The sequence below is a fragment of the Urocitellus parryii genome, chromosome 1, assembly GCF_045843805.1.
Source record: "Urocitellus parryii isolate mUroPar1 chromosome 1, mUroPar1.hap1, whole genome shotgun sequence".
Lineage (NCBI taxonomy): Eukaryota > Metazoa > Chordata > Mammalia > Rodentia > Sciuridae > Urocitellus > Urocitellus parryii.
The window spans coordinates 283,766,765-283,779,140 of NC_135531.1; the positions used below are offsets into that span (position 1 = coordinate 283,766,765).

At 58.0% G+C, this 12,376-nt stretch overlaps 1 protein-coding gene across 5 annotated transcripts in view; it reads left to right on the forward strand.

Annotated features, from left to right (window-relative positions):
• The window catches only part of Farp2 (FERM, ARH/RhoGEF and pleckstrin domain protein 2), a 96,727-nt gene that overhangs the window by 67,816 nt on the left and 16,535 nt on the right, over positions 1–12,376 (forward strand). For all 5 annotated transcript variants that reach the window (XM_026414786.2, XM_026414791.2, XM_026414790.2 and 2 more), the window contains one exon: positions 1,773–2,028. In XM_026414786.2, the coding sequence (XP_026270571.2) occupies positions 1,773–2,028 (256 nt within the window). The remainder of the gene's footprint in view (positions 1–1,772; positions 2,029–12,376) is intronic.

Below are 12,376 nucleotides of genomic sequence, written 5' to 3' on the forward strand. Positions count from 1 at the left end.
TGATGGTGTGTCTGGGTGTTGATTTCTGCATGCATTGAAGGGCTGCACGTGGAGCCCTGCTCCTTCCAGGGGGTCCTGAGTGTGCCTGCCCAAGCTGCCCGCGGCTGGCCTGTGGCTGACTCTAAGCGGGGTTGTCGGCAGCCGCGTGTGCACCTGTGTCTTGAGGCTCTGCTCAAACGCTGCTCCACATCCATGCCTCTGCTCTTCCAGGTGTCTCCCTCTGGAAACTCCTGTTACATCAGTTGGATTTAAAAAGGAATGTTTTTAATTGTTACTTTATAAAGTTTGAATTTAATTTCAAGTGTGAACAGTCTAAAATGACATTCAAGCTTTGAGTTCTCTTAAGAACCAAGAGAATATTGAATGTGGTTGAATGATTAAGAGGAGGGAAGGATGAGCCAGGTGCGGCCCACGCCTGTCATCCCAGCAGTTCAGGAGGCTGAGGCAGGAGGATCGCAAGTCCAAAGCCAGCCTCAGTGATCTATCAAGGTCTAAGCACTTAGCCATTTAACCACCAAGCCACATCCCAGGCCTTTTATTTAGAGACAGGCTCTGGGATGTGGCTCAGTGGTCAAGCTCCCCCTGAGTTCAATCCAAACTAAAAAAAAAAAAAAGAAAGGTGGCTTGATAGGCACTGGGAGACAGACTGATCTCATGGACATGCCTGCTCCGTGTCACAGCACAGGCACACTGTGTGCTCGTCGTGTCCTCCAGGGGACATGTGCATGTATGGCCACAAAAGCAGATGGGTCAGGGCAGCTCACAGGAGCACGCTGGCCACTGCAGGCTGGAGAGCCACAGGGGCCAGTGATGTGGAGTCCAGGCCTGAAGGCCTAGAGGCTCCCTAGAAAAGGACTGGTGAGAGGGCAGCTGGAGCCCAGGACCCGGGCAGAGCAGCAGCAGTGGCTTGAACCCCCTGGGCTCACTCTTCCTGCCTGTTGGACAGTGCTGCCCACATTCAGGGAGGTGCCAGGCCTCCAGGGAAACACCCTCCTGTGCTGCCCGTCCCGAGTGCCCCCGGTGTGGCTGCACCTCCCAGCCTGGCACACACTGCACGGTCCACCTCCTGACTGACCACTCTCCTTCCAGCCTCCCACGCTGGGCTGTGCCTGTACTGGAGTGAGGGTTTTCTCCAAGCACAATTGCAGCTCAGGGTGGCGAGCTGAGTGACATGAGAAGAGGAAGCAGCGTGCCAGGGGCAGCATGGCCATCCCTCCATCGCCCCTGTGGCCATCCTCACCCTGCTTGTGGGCCACTCCCCACTTGTGCGGGAGCCATGGCTTCGGGATGCCCAGGTCCCTCTGCCCTGGTGGGGGCAGGATGCCTTCCTGACCGGGGCCCTCAGCCTTGTGGTGTGTGGGAGGACTGAGGGGAAGTCCCCTCCTGGACTGTGGACTTGGACTGGCCACCTGGTGTCACACTGTGCCAGTGGCACTGCTGGCCGAGTGGCACCATGAGCTGTGAGCACCAGACCCTTGTGCTGGCAGCCTCAGGTGATGAGGGTCCCCACGCCACAGAGGGGTACTCACAGCGTGACATAGATGTCACATGTCACGAGAGACAAAGGGGGATTATGAGGGACCATGAGCAGGTGATGGTGAGTCTGCATCACCCCTGCTCTGTGCTAAGCGGCAGGTGTGACCGGTCGCCCTTCCCATAGAACGGTGAGAAGTGCGTGGGTATCCCAAGCAGGGCCCAGCTGGCTTTGCCACTTCTAACTGTGACTGGTAATTTCATGTGCTCCTTTTTGTTTTCTCGATTTTGATCTGCAGAGCATCTCATTGGCCGAGGGCTTGAAGACTTCTGCCTCCCTGTCTCCAGCAAATGTCTCCTGGGGTCCATTCCCCTCCTCCCCGGGGTCCCCTCCTGGCCTGCCCAGCTTCAAGGACAGCAGCAGCCCCCTTATAGACCCCCCAGCTCCCGATGCCAAACGTGCAGCCTCTGAGCGGAGCCGCAGAGCAGCAGCTGGAGGCCCCGGCCTACCCTCAGCCCCCCCGCCCGGGCCCCCCGAGCCCCAGCTGGTTCCAGGTGTGGGGCTCTGTCGTGTGGTGGGCGGCCGTGGCTCTGTCTGCCCTGTGGGGTGGAGTCTCAGTGCCGTGGACCCAGGTGCAGGGAGGGCCAGGGCTGGGCTCAGAGCCACTGGTGGTAATGGTAGTGCTGGGGACGCCTTTCCCACAGGCTCACTCCTGTCCTTGGGGGAGGACCCGTGTGGCCAGCAGTGCCGTGGGGCAGGCCCCGTGTTCACATTGACAAACGCGCAGCTACAGGTGTCTGAGGAGTTCATAGACGACGACCCCACAGACATCTCTTTCTTTGCTGGAGGCTCTGAGGCCTTTTCCTTCCCGCCTAGCTCTGTAGTCCCTCAGGAGCCCCAGGTCCCTGCCCAGCCCCCTGCACCTGTGTCCTTCCAGCACCTACCGTCTGCTGGGTCCAGCCCAAACAGCCTGTCTGCCGAGGCAATAGATGCGAGCGTGGAAGACAGTTTGGAGTTTGGAGAAGGGAGTGATCTCAGTGGCACTTCGGATGCTGCAGAGCTGCTTGGAGTGCAGGTGCGTGCCTGCCTCCCACAGAGCCGGGGGCGCCCCACGGAGACCAGCTCCCTCAGCGACACGCCTGGTGTGCTGTCCTTGCACACGGCCAGCTCGGCCAGCCAGTCCGAGGCCAGCTCCATGGTTAACTTCCCAGCCTGCTCAGTCCGCTCCGAGTCCAGCTCGGCCTTCCAGTTCTCTGACATCATCGACCAGTTAGAGCAGCTCAGCTACCCGCCCACAGCGGCCGAGGACTCCAGCAGCACAGACTCGAGCTCATGGGACTCTGAGGCAGAGGCCCCCCTGGACATGAGCCTCTTTTTCAGCAACCCTTTTGCACAGACCCGTGGGGAGAGAGTCCCTTTTGAGGTGCAGAACAACTTAAAGAGCCTGACTGCAGGAGAGCAGATAGATAGAAACCCACCTGGGCCTCTGTAGACCCCTGCACAGGGAGGCCCGGCTCCCCCGCCCCCCATGTGGGTGGGGCTCAGACACAGGAGTGGTGGACTGGATGTTAGATGTCCCGTTTTGGGTTTTCCCCCTAATTCCTGATTTGTTGTACTCTGACATGTCGGAGACGCACAGCTCCCCCCTCCCCCCCAGCACCGATGGTGAAAGCTAGGCACCAGTTTAAAAAGACGAGCGCCTGGTTTAGCCTCCGTGGATTTGGGGTCTTGGGTTTTGAGTGCTCTTGGCTCAAGTCGAAGCTGGTGCTACACCCTTGAAGGTCACGCAGTTCTGATTCATGATGGCCCTTGGTGGACTGTGGTACCCCTGTGAATGCTGCCGGACCCCGACCTTGGAAAAGGTGGGTGGAGACCACAGCCTCCCACATGCCAGGGGCGTCCTGGAGACTGTCCCAGTGCCAAGACTTGAGACCAGACAGTGCTGTGGTTGGATAGAGGCCTGCAGGGACACTGGTTTAGAATGTCCTCTTGTGTTGGTCTTCTTTGGGGGGGGACAGAGGACATGGCTGCAGCAAGGAGAAGCCGTGAGACCTGAGGGTCATAGTGCAGGTGTGCTGGGAGGCACGCTCTGGACAGGAGGGACAGGCTCAGGTGGGCCTGCTCGGGGGACGCTTGTCTAGCACACGTGAGGCCCTGGCTTCCATCCCCAGCACCAAACTCAGATAAGGAGATGCAGGGACGCCCCGACACATGGGGCTTGGCCTCACTCTTCCCACAACAGCAGCCACAGTGTCCCAGGCAATGGTCTCAGCAGCCCTGCGGGCTGCCGGAGGGCACCCCAGTGCATACCACTGTGAAGGCCAGGGCTGGTGCGTCCCTCAGTGGGCTCCGGAGAACCCCCTGCCGTGCACCCCGTCGCCAGCCCTACGTGGGCAGCGTGGAGGAGGTCCAGTCCACAGCTGGGGGGCTGCATCTTGGGGTTGTTAGCAGTGGGTATCCTTTCTGATCCTACCTAAGTTTCTGATTTTTCTGCAAATGTTCCATGGAAACTTGGGACGATCGTGTTCCACGTGTGGGAGCCCCTAGTCCTCTGCCTGGGTGGTCGACTGTTTTTGCAGAGACACATTTCTGGCATCTGCAGGCTGTCGGGTGTCTTGACTGAGTCGGTCTTGCGGTCCTAGGCCATGCTGGACAGGCCCTAGCCAGGAGCAGCTTCCTCGGACCTGGCCTGGCCGTCAGCTTTACCCGTCCACTTGGCTGGAGCTTGCAGTGTGGGGCTCCAGCTTACTCTGCCCCCTTGGGGTCAGCTGTCTGGGTGACACTCTGAGGCTGGGTGTGGCTTCCCGTGTGGACGACTACAGGTCTGCAGCCAGGCACTACTTAGAACAAGAGTGTTCAGGACAACTGCTTTTTCCCCAGTGTGTGGCTCAAAGATAGGCCCTGAGTGTGTGCAGTAGGGAAGAATTCACACATACGGCATTCAGAGTTCCTCCTCAACCTCCGTGCTCACAGGAGGCTGCCGGCCGCCTCTCCTCTTGGTCAGTTGCCTGACAGATGTGCGCCTTGGTGCTGACGGGACACAGGTTGTCTTTCCCTTCTCTCTGTGGAGCCTGCCCTGGTGGCTGCAGCAGGTCAGATGTGGTGGGTGTGGGCCAGTCCTGCCACCAGGCCCGGGGCTGCCCTGTGCGGGCAGCAGGGCCACCGCCAGGCCAGCCCTCTCCAGAGAGCTCTCAGCTGCTCTCCAGGCCTCCTGGGAAGTAGGCTCACTGTTGGGTTTGTCTTCTGTTAAGGAGCCGATTTTCTGGAGATAGTTTCTTAGTTAGGAAGTTTTCAAAATATACAAAAGCAGGAGGTGGCTCGTGGCACTGCTGACTCTTGGCCGTGCTTCCCTCCCTCCTCGGTGTCGTCCCTGTTGCGCTCTAGAGAAGACCCTTGTCTGGCAGTGTAGCTCAGTGGTGGAGCGCCTGCCTGGCATGCACCCGTCTGAATCCCCAGGGCAGGAAAAGAAGTAGGAAGAGGAGGAGACAGTCCCTGGTGTGCTGCGGACCTTCCTTAGGATTCCTGCGTGCGACTCTGAAAGAGGACAGTTGCCCACATGACCACACACAGCATCTCCACCTAAAATGCCTGTTAGCCTTTAATTGGTTCTAACCAGTATCCAAACAGGATCTGCTTGCTGCATCTGGCTGTTAGGTTCCCGGTGCCTTGTGGGAAAGGCCAGTGGTTCTTCTGTGGTCTGCAGCCTGGACCAGCCCCCTGGTGGCTGGACAGGGCACTGTGCCGACCAGAACCGTTCCCCAGTGCCCAGGCCCTGTGTGCACAGCACTGGTGGGTGTGGCTCTCAGAACTGAGTCCTGAACCCTGTGGGTTAGCAGTATCTGAGACGCTGAGCCTGCTGCAGCTTTTCCTGCAGAGGGCAGCCCTGTGTGCCTTGCTGGGTGGCCTTCCGAGCTCCCGCCACGCCCTCCCACAGAGCCCAGGACAGAACCCCCGTGGCACACACTGCTCTGGACAGCACGGCTGTGCTCCCTTGAACACTCAGGTGGGCCTGTGGCCTGGAGTCGCGCCCGGAGCCGGCTCATTGCGCACAGGTGGAAGTACCTTCCTCTTGGCAGTTCCTGGCCCATGGGCTTCTTTGGGCACATGCAGAGCCTCAAAGTGGGATAGCTGTCAGGTCCCACCTGCAGCCACAGAGGCACCTGCCAAGGGCTGTCCTGGCATTTCCCAGGAGGCCCGGGGCAGGCACCGTCACAGCCGGAGCATCTATGCAGAAAGGCATGACCCTCGGGTCCCTGTCAGCAGGCAGTGCCCCCCTGCCTGCGAGTCCTCCCCCCACGGTACACTTTGCTTCCGGTGGAAAGTCCATGTTGTCAGTCACCGAGTCTTCATATCTGCGTCTCCGAAGTCCAGATGCTCCGTGTGAGCCAACTTACTTTCCAGTCCAACAGCAGTGACCTGTGGACGCCACCAGCTGCGCTGGAAACCTGCCGTGGTATGTGCTGTGTGGCCTCACGTCACAGATACTGGTGTGTGCCCTCTTAGGTCACAGAGGAACTCTCTTAGGGTTAGGGCCAGGGTCCCCTGCTCCAGTCAACACCGTGCTGTCCAGAGCGCTCACACAGGGTGGCACCCAGGGGAACCCTGTGCAGAGCCTCTAGCCTGCTGCTGTGGCCCGACTCCCTCCTGGGCCGGGGTCACTCCTGCACTGCCACTGTACCAGTACTCTGCTGTCCAACGTGGCTGCTCACTGCTCTGCAGCCCCAAGGGCGGCCCTGAGGCCCCCTGTGTGCTGACAGGGCCCTCAAATGCCTCTCCATGTGCCTTTGATGCTGACATGCAGTGTCTGCCCCGCTCGTGGGACATTAGAAATGAGACCCACCACAGGACAGTCACTTCACAGAACCACCAATGTCCTTGAGGACGTGGGCTCGGAGCTGGCTCTTGCTTTGGGGGCCATAATCTCCTCTGCTCTGCCCTCACTGTGGCACTGGGCTGGGCTGTGGGCACGGAAGACGCCACCCGCCCTCCCTGCAGGGTCCCACAGGCCCTCCTCTGGCTCCCGAGCCTTCACATTCCCCTTGGAGACGAGAGGAAGGAGCCAGAATCCCTTTGTGCACTTGGACCGTTCACTCTTTAAAGAGAACTTCTGTTGTCTGGTTTGTGGTACTTATAAAATCCCTTTTCCGTTGACATTGCCATTTATAAATTTATAGATATGTACTAATTAAGAACTTAAAATTGTTCATTCAATAAAACAAGGAAATATTTACTACGGATTTTAAAATGGGCTTTTTAGCTTCCTCTCCGCTAATCAGAATTTTGATCTGTAGGAGTTAAAGACCTTCCATGTTAAGTTAGGATTAGAACAGCTGCGCGTTTCCACCACCTGACGATGTCTCCTTCCACCCTGGGCTGCAGAGCACCGAGCGAGCGGCACCCTGGCTGCTCTCTCTGAGTGCCTTCTGCTCTGGCCCGCCCTAGGCTTGGCCCCTGTGAAGGGGTGGGCACAGGAAGCTGTGGTCTGCTGAGCCCCACCCCACACTCCAGGTCCGTGAGCACCACAGAGGCACACGTCCTGCACAGAGTGTGCTGACCCCCATGAGGCCCAGGTGGCTAGCGGGAACCTGCCCCCAAGGGCAGCCCTGGGGTTCTCAGCAAGCTCTGCTGCCCCCAGGGAGCTGTCCTCCCTCGCCTCCTGCTGGTGCCCTGGGTGCACAGGGACACCCTGCCCTCCTCCTCTGCAGCCGGGGCAGCAGACCCCTGGGGACAGGCTTCTGCCCTTTCCCTTTGGTGCTCACACCGTGGCTCTAGCTGCTGGCGCCACATCTGAGCAGTGGTGGCTGCCCCTGGGGGCTCGAGGCACATGGCACCCAATGGCAGCATGGCCAGTGAGCACCCATGACTGGGACAGGAGGCACACAGCCCACCTGGAGCCTCAGGTCTGTATTCTGCATCTCGTGGGAAGAGGGCCAGGGGACAGCTCGCACAGGTTAGAGCTCATGGTCTGGGAAAACTCCAGACCCCACAGCCTGCCGAGGAGGGGACAGGTCAGGAGCTCAGGCCCCTGCCACGTGGGTCTGCTCCCTGCTAACTTGCCCAGTGCCTGCTGCTCCCGGTCAGGAGAGTGACCCTGAAAAGTGAGTCCCCTAGAAGGACATCCCTGGATAGATCTTGATTCAAGAAAGTGCTTCAAAGCCGTCCCAACTCGGCTTCCCTCGAAGCACCACAGCAAATGGTGACGTGCAGGCCCTGCTCGCAGCCGCGAGTTCTGAGGCACCTCTTCCTGGTGAGCACCATCCACACGCCTCGTCCCCTTCTGGTCACAGGGCACTTCTCAGAGTTTGAGGAGGAGGCCCTCAGTGTGGGGGTGGAACCAGGGCCAGGTGCAGGGCGCTGCCACGGAGCTCCACCCAGCCTCCCCCACCCCCTGCCTGGGTGGTTTTATTAGGACAAAAATACCAAAGCCCTGGAGCCCCCGCCTGGGCACAGGAGCCCACAGCCCTAGCTGCAGTGGGTCTGGACGGCTGCCCAGGGCCGACTGTGCTCCAGGTTGGCATGCCTGCTCCATTTCTTGTTCTTTGTTTCCTTCCTTTTGCACCAGATCCCTTTATTTGAAAGAACAGTATAAAATAAGAATGTGAGTGAGTATTTTGGCTCCACTATAGAAAAGGTGAGGTGGCCCCAGGGCGCACTCCCTGCCTCCTGGCCAGGGCCTGCACCCTGTGGCTGGAGCTGAGCCAGGCCTTGCTTCTCTAGGAGGCTCTGCTGGGCGGGTCTGGGGCACCCATCCTGCCCAGGTGGGTTGCACGGTTGTGCTGCCCCTTTGGGTAGTGTCCCGGGCGGCCTTTGGGCTGCTTGGCACAGTGCCAGCAGGAGCTGACAGGCACTTCTCTGCTAGTGCAATGCACGCTGTATGGCCTCGGCCACACCCCAGCCTCCCAGCCTCGACCTGAGGACGTGGGGGAGGATTCGGAGGCCCCTTGGTTAGCTGAGTTCTCTCTCCCGGGCTATGCCCTTGCAGTCGATGCAGTGAGATGGGGGTGGGACGGGAGACGGGGAGGGCAGGGCTTGGGTGCACCTGGCCTTTGAAGGTGGCCCCAGTCCTGATGGCGATTCTGGCAAGCTGCAGGGGAATGTGGTCACCCTGCAGGGCAGCTGAGGGAGCAGGGCGAAGGCCGTGGGGCGGCCAGGGGCACTATGAAGAGTGGCGTGGGTGTAGATCACCCTGAAATCAGCAACTGAAGGTTCTTAAGAATGTGTTGCTGTCTTCATGAGGAAAGAGCCTTGTTTATGTAGAACAGAATGGGGAGGAGCAGCCAAGGTGTTCACGGGAGCATCTGCCCTGAGCAGCTGGCCCCTCTGGAGCCCACCTCCGCTGGCTGCAGACAGCTCTGGGAAGAGGCACCAGGTGCAGCTCCTCCCACCACCTGTGGACGGGGGCTGGCAGAGGTGGTGGGAAGCCGGATGGATCTCACCTTCACAGTTGACCCAGATTCTGAGTACAGCCCAAGAGGGAAGCCAACGTGCCCCTTGCTGACTCCCAGGACCTGCGCGCCAGGCCTTCCTCTCCTGGGATCAGCCGGCTCTGTTCAAGATGACGTGTCTGTGGCTGGCACCACCCACTCTGATTAACCTGCAGCTTGACCTTGAATTTTGCCAAACAGGAGCTGATCTTTCTCTACTAGCGGCACATACTTTCAAGGATTGCTTGGTAGAGAATTTTAAAGGAGAGTGTACCTACCGTTGTGGGTCGAGAGCAGATCCCGGGTGCCGCCCTCGGGTTTTGGACCCCTTCCCCCCTGGCGTCTCCAGTTAGACGACGGGAGTGCTTCAGGACTCTCTGGTGGATGCTGAGAGAGCAACAGAAGACACAGCCGGAGTGCTCCTTGCTGACAGTTGCAAGTGTCCTCTGAAGACTGTCCCACCTTGCCACCCGCAGCGTGGCCCTCAGGGAGCGCCCAGCAGGGGCAGAGCTCAGCAGGCCCCCACTGCTGTCCACGTGACCTCTCAACTGTCCTCCTGCCTCTCAGAGCTCGGATGGGGAGCTGCTCCTACAAATGCCTGGCGTCGGCCCTCCCATGTCAGTAGAGGCTGACAAACCCTGTGGTACCCAAAGTGAGACTCGGCCTTTGGAAGTTTTCTTAAGACACTTTCCAGCTAGCCACGCGTTGGGGTGCGTTTGTGAGGAGCAGGCTCACAGACAGGTGGGCCTACAGGTGGGCCCACAGGGGCCTGCCCACAGGGGCCTCCCCACAGGCCCCAGGGGCAGAGCCTACGTCTGCCTCGGCCGTCGCCAGTCACTGGTCACTGGTGGAGAGCAGCTGCTAAGCCACCGTCCCTGGCTTGCTTCCTCCTGGGTGCCATGCAGTGGCACCTCCGGCTGAGAGAGCTCGAGGGACGACGACGCTGTGCTGGGCACATGGTGCCCAGAGCCTGTGTCACACTGCATGGCCTGTGTTTGGGAAGGCACACACCCACCACCTCTTGGTGACAAGTGTCTCCCCATAGGTGCACTCCTCACCTGGGGTGTGTGTTGCTGTGATCAGAAGTAGGTATGATTTATAAGTTTTGCCAAACAATTTTTTTAAATGTTAAATGGCATTTGTGATACATTTCATCCATTCCCTAAATTTCGAGTTGACAAGTTTTGTGAAATAGAAAGTTTTTACCACAATAATATCCTATGATGACTCGGCCTCCACAGAACCCGAGGTGGTGTGTTCCGCATGAAGAGTCTACTCTGCAGGGGGGTGTCCTTCCACGAGGACGTCTTCATTAAAGGCTGCTTTCTGCTGCGATGACCCTGTTTCCCTATGCTGGCTGCAGCCCGTTTGCCAACCCAGCCAGCAGCCCAGGCCACACCCGCCCAGTCCACTCAGACACAGTCGAGTCTGCAGCTCCCTTGGTTGAACTTCCTTCAGGGAAACCCAGTGCAGAGTAAAGTGGGGGTTGAACCCACAGGCACTTAACCACGAGCCACGTCCCCAGTCTCTCTACATCTTAGAGATAGGGTCTCCCTAGGTTGCTGAAGCCGGCCTGGATCTTGGGATCCTCCTGGCTCAGCCGCCTCAGTTGCTGGGACTACAGGTGTGCACCACCACACCTGTAAGCTTTGACTTATTTTCATAAGTGATGAGTACAAAATACTGTGGCTTTCCAGGTGCAGTGGGGCCCACCTGTAATCCCCCAGCAAGGCTGAGCAGGAGGATGGTGAGTTCAAAGCCAGCCTCAGCAACTTAGCCGGGGCCTAAGAAACTTAGCTAGACCCTGTCTCAAAATAAAAAAATAACTGGGCTGGGGATGTGACTCAGTGGTTAAGTGCCCCTGGGTTCAAACCCCAGCACCAAAACAATAAGTCATTAGTAGCATCTAGAGTTTTCTCTGAATTCTAATTCCTTAAGGTGACGACCTCATAATGCCATTCTGTCCAATCAGGGGCAAGGATTGGGGGCACAGATCCTAGATGGTGCGGCTTAGGAAAGAGGAAAGGCGTCTCCGCAGCACAGAGGTGACCGTGCTGCAGGGTGGCATGAGCACCACTTCCTCTGACTCCAGGAGTGACAGCATCTCTGAGGTCACTGATACTGATGAGCATATTTAACTAAATGCATAATAAAAGCACATTCTGATAAGTTGGTCCTTGGTAACTTCATATGGTGATAATGACTAGACCTTGTCAGCGTTTCCTTGTGTGTAAATGTGTCTTGTGGAAGTCACAGAGAGAAGTTCCAAGGACTCCTCGCTGCGGGCAAGGTCTTCCAGCTGTCTGCGTTTGTCAATGGGAAGTGAGGCCTTCCTCTTGCACTGCGGCACCCTGGGGCGCTGCCGTGTGGCAGCCAGTGCACCTGCGCATGCCGCTGCTCTCCTCCAGGCAGCTGCCCTGCTCAGTTACATGTGCAGCGTTAACAAAACATGGACTGGCTTTAGAAACTGGCACTCGGTGACTGCCCTGGGCTCCAGCCTCAGTGGAGGGCTGGCTTGGCGGCCAGCGTGGGTGGGGTGCAGGGGCCCCTCTCCAGCGTCCTGCAAGCTGACCCACCCTCATAGTGAGGTGCCGTGGCAGTGCACCTCCTTGGAGGTGACACAGGTCTACCTTTGGTAACTTTAGAAAATATATAGATGCTTAGTTGTAGGTGGACACAATACCCTTATTTATTTATTTTTTTTAATGAGGTGCTCCACCACTGAGCCACAAGCCAGCCCTACCTTTGGTGACTTCTAAACATCATTTAGATTTCTCCTGTGAAACCTGCTTTAAATAGGTCTTCACTGGGGCGCAGTGGTGCACAACTGTAATCCCAGCGGCTCGGGAGGCTGAGGCAGGAGGATCATGAGTTCAAAGCCAGCCTCAGCAATGGTGATGTGCTGAGCAACTCAGTGAGACCCTGTCTCTAAATAAAATACAAAATAGGGCTGAGGACATGGCTCAGTGGCCAAGTGCCCCTGAGTTCAATCCCTGATACCAAAAAAAGTAAAAATAAAAATCTTTAAAATTTGGCACCTAATTACTGATATTCCCGTAGGAAATAGTAGGAACACACCTTTGAGAATTAAAACAAAAAGGAAACCTCTATTTTGCAGTGACTGAGGAAGAGAGCCCCTCAGTGGTCTCCCTAGAACTGGGCTCAGGCTGAGCCTCTCTGTTCAGAAGCACAGCTTGCAGCGGGTGGGGAAGCATCCCTTGCCTGTTGCGGGATGAGCCTCAAAGTCTTCATGATGCAAACCCCAGAAGCTGGGCCCGTGCACAACCCCACTGGAGATGGTGGGCATGGTGATGCACTTGGCCCAGACTTGCCTGGGGGATGGTTCTGACTCTGGCCTGGGTGCTGACCTCCTGGGGAGACCCATCACAGTCCATCTCCAGAGCAGAGAGAGGCCCTGGAACCTGCTCAGGGCCCTGGGTCCACACCTCTCTCTGGCCATCAGCCCTCTGCCCAGCTC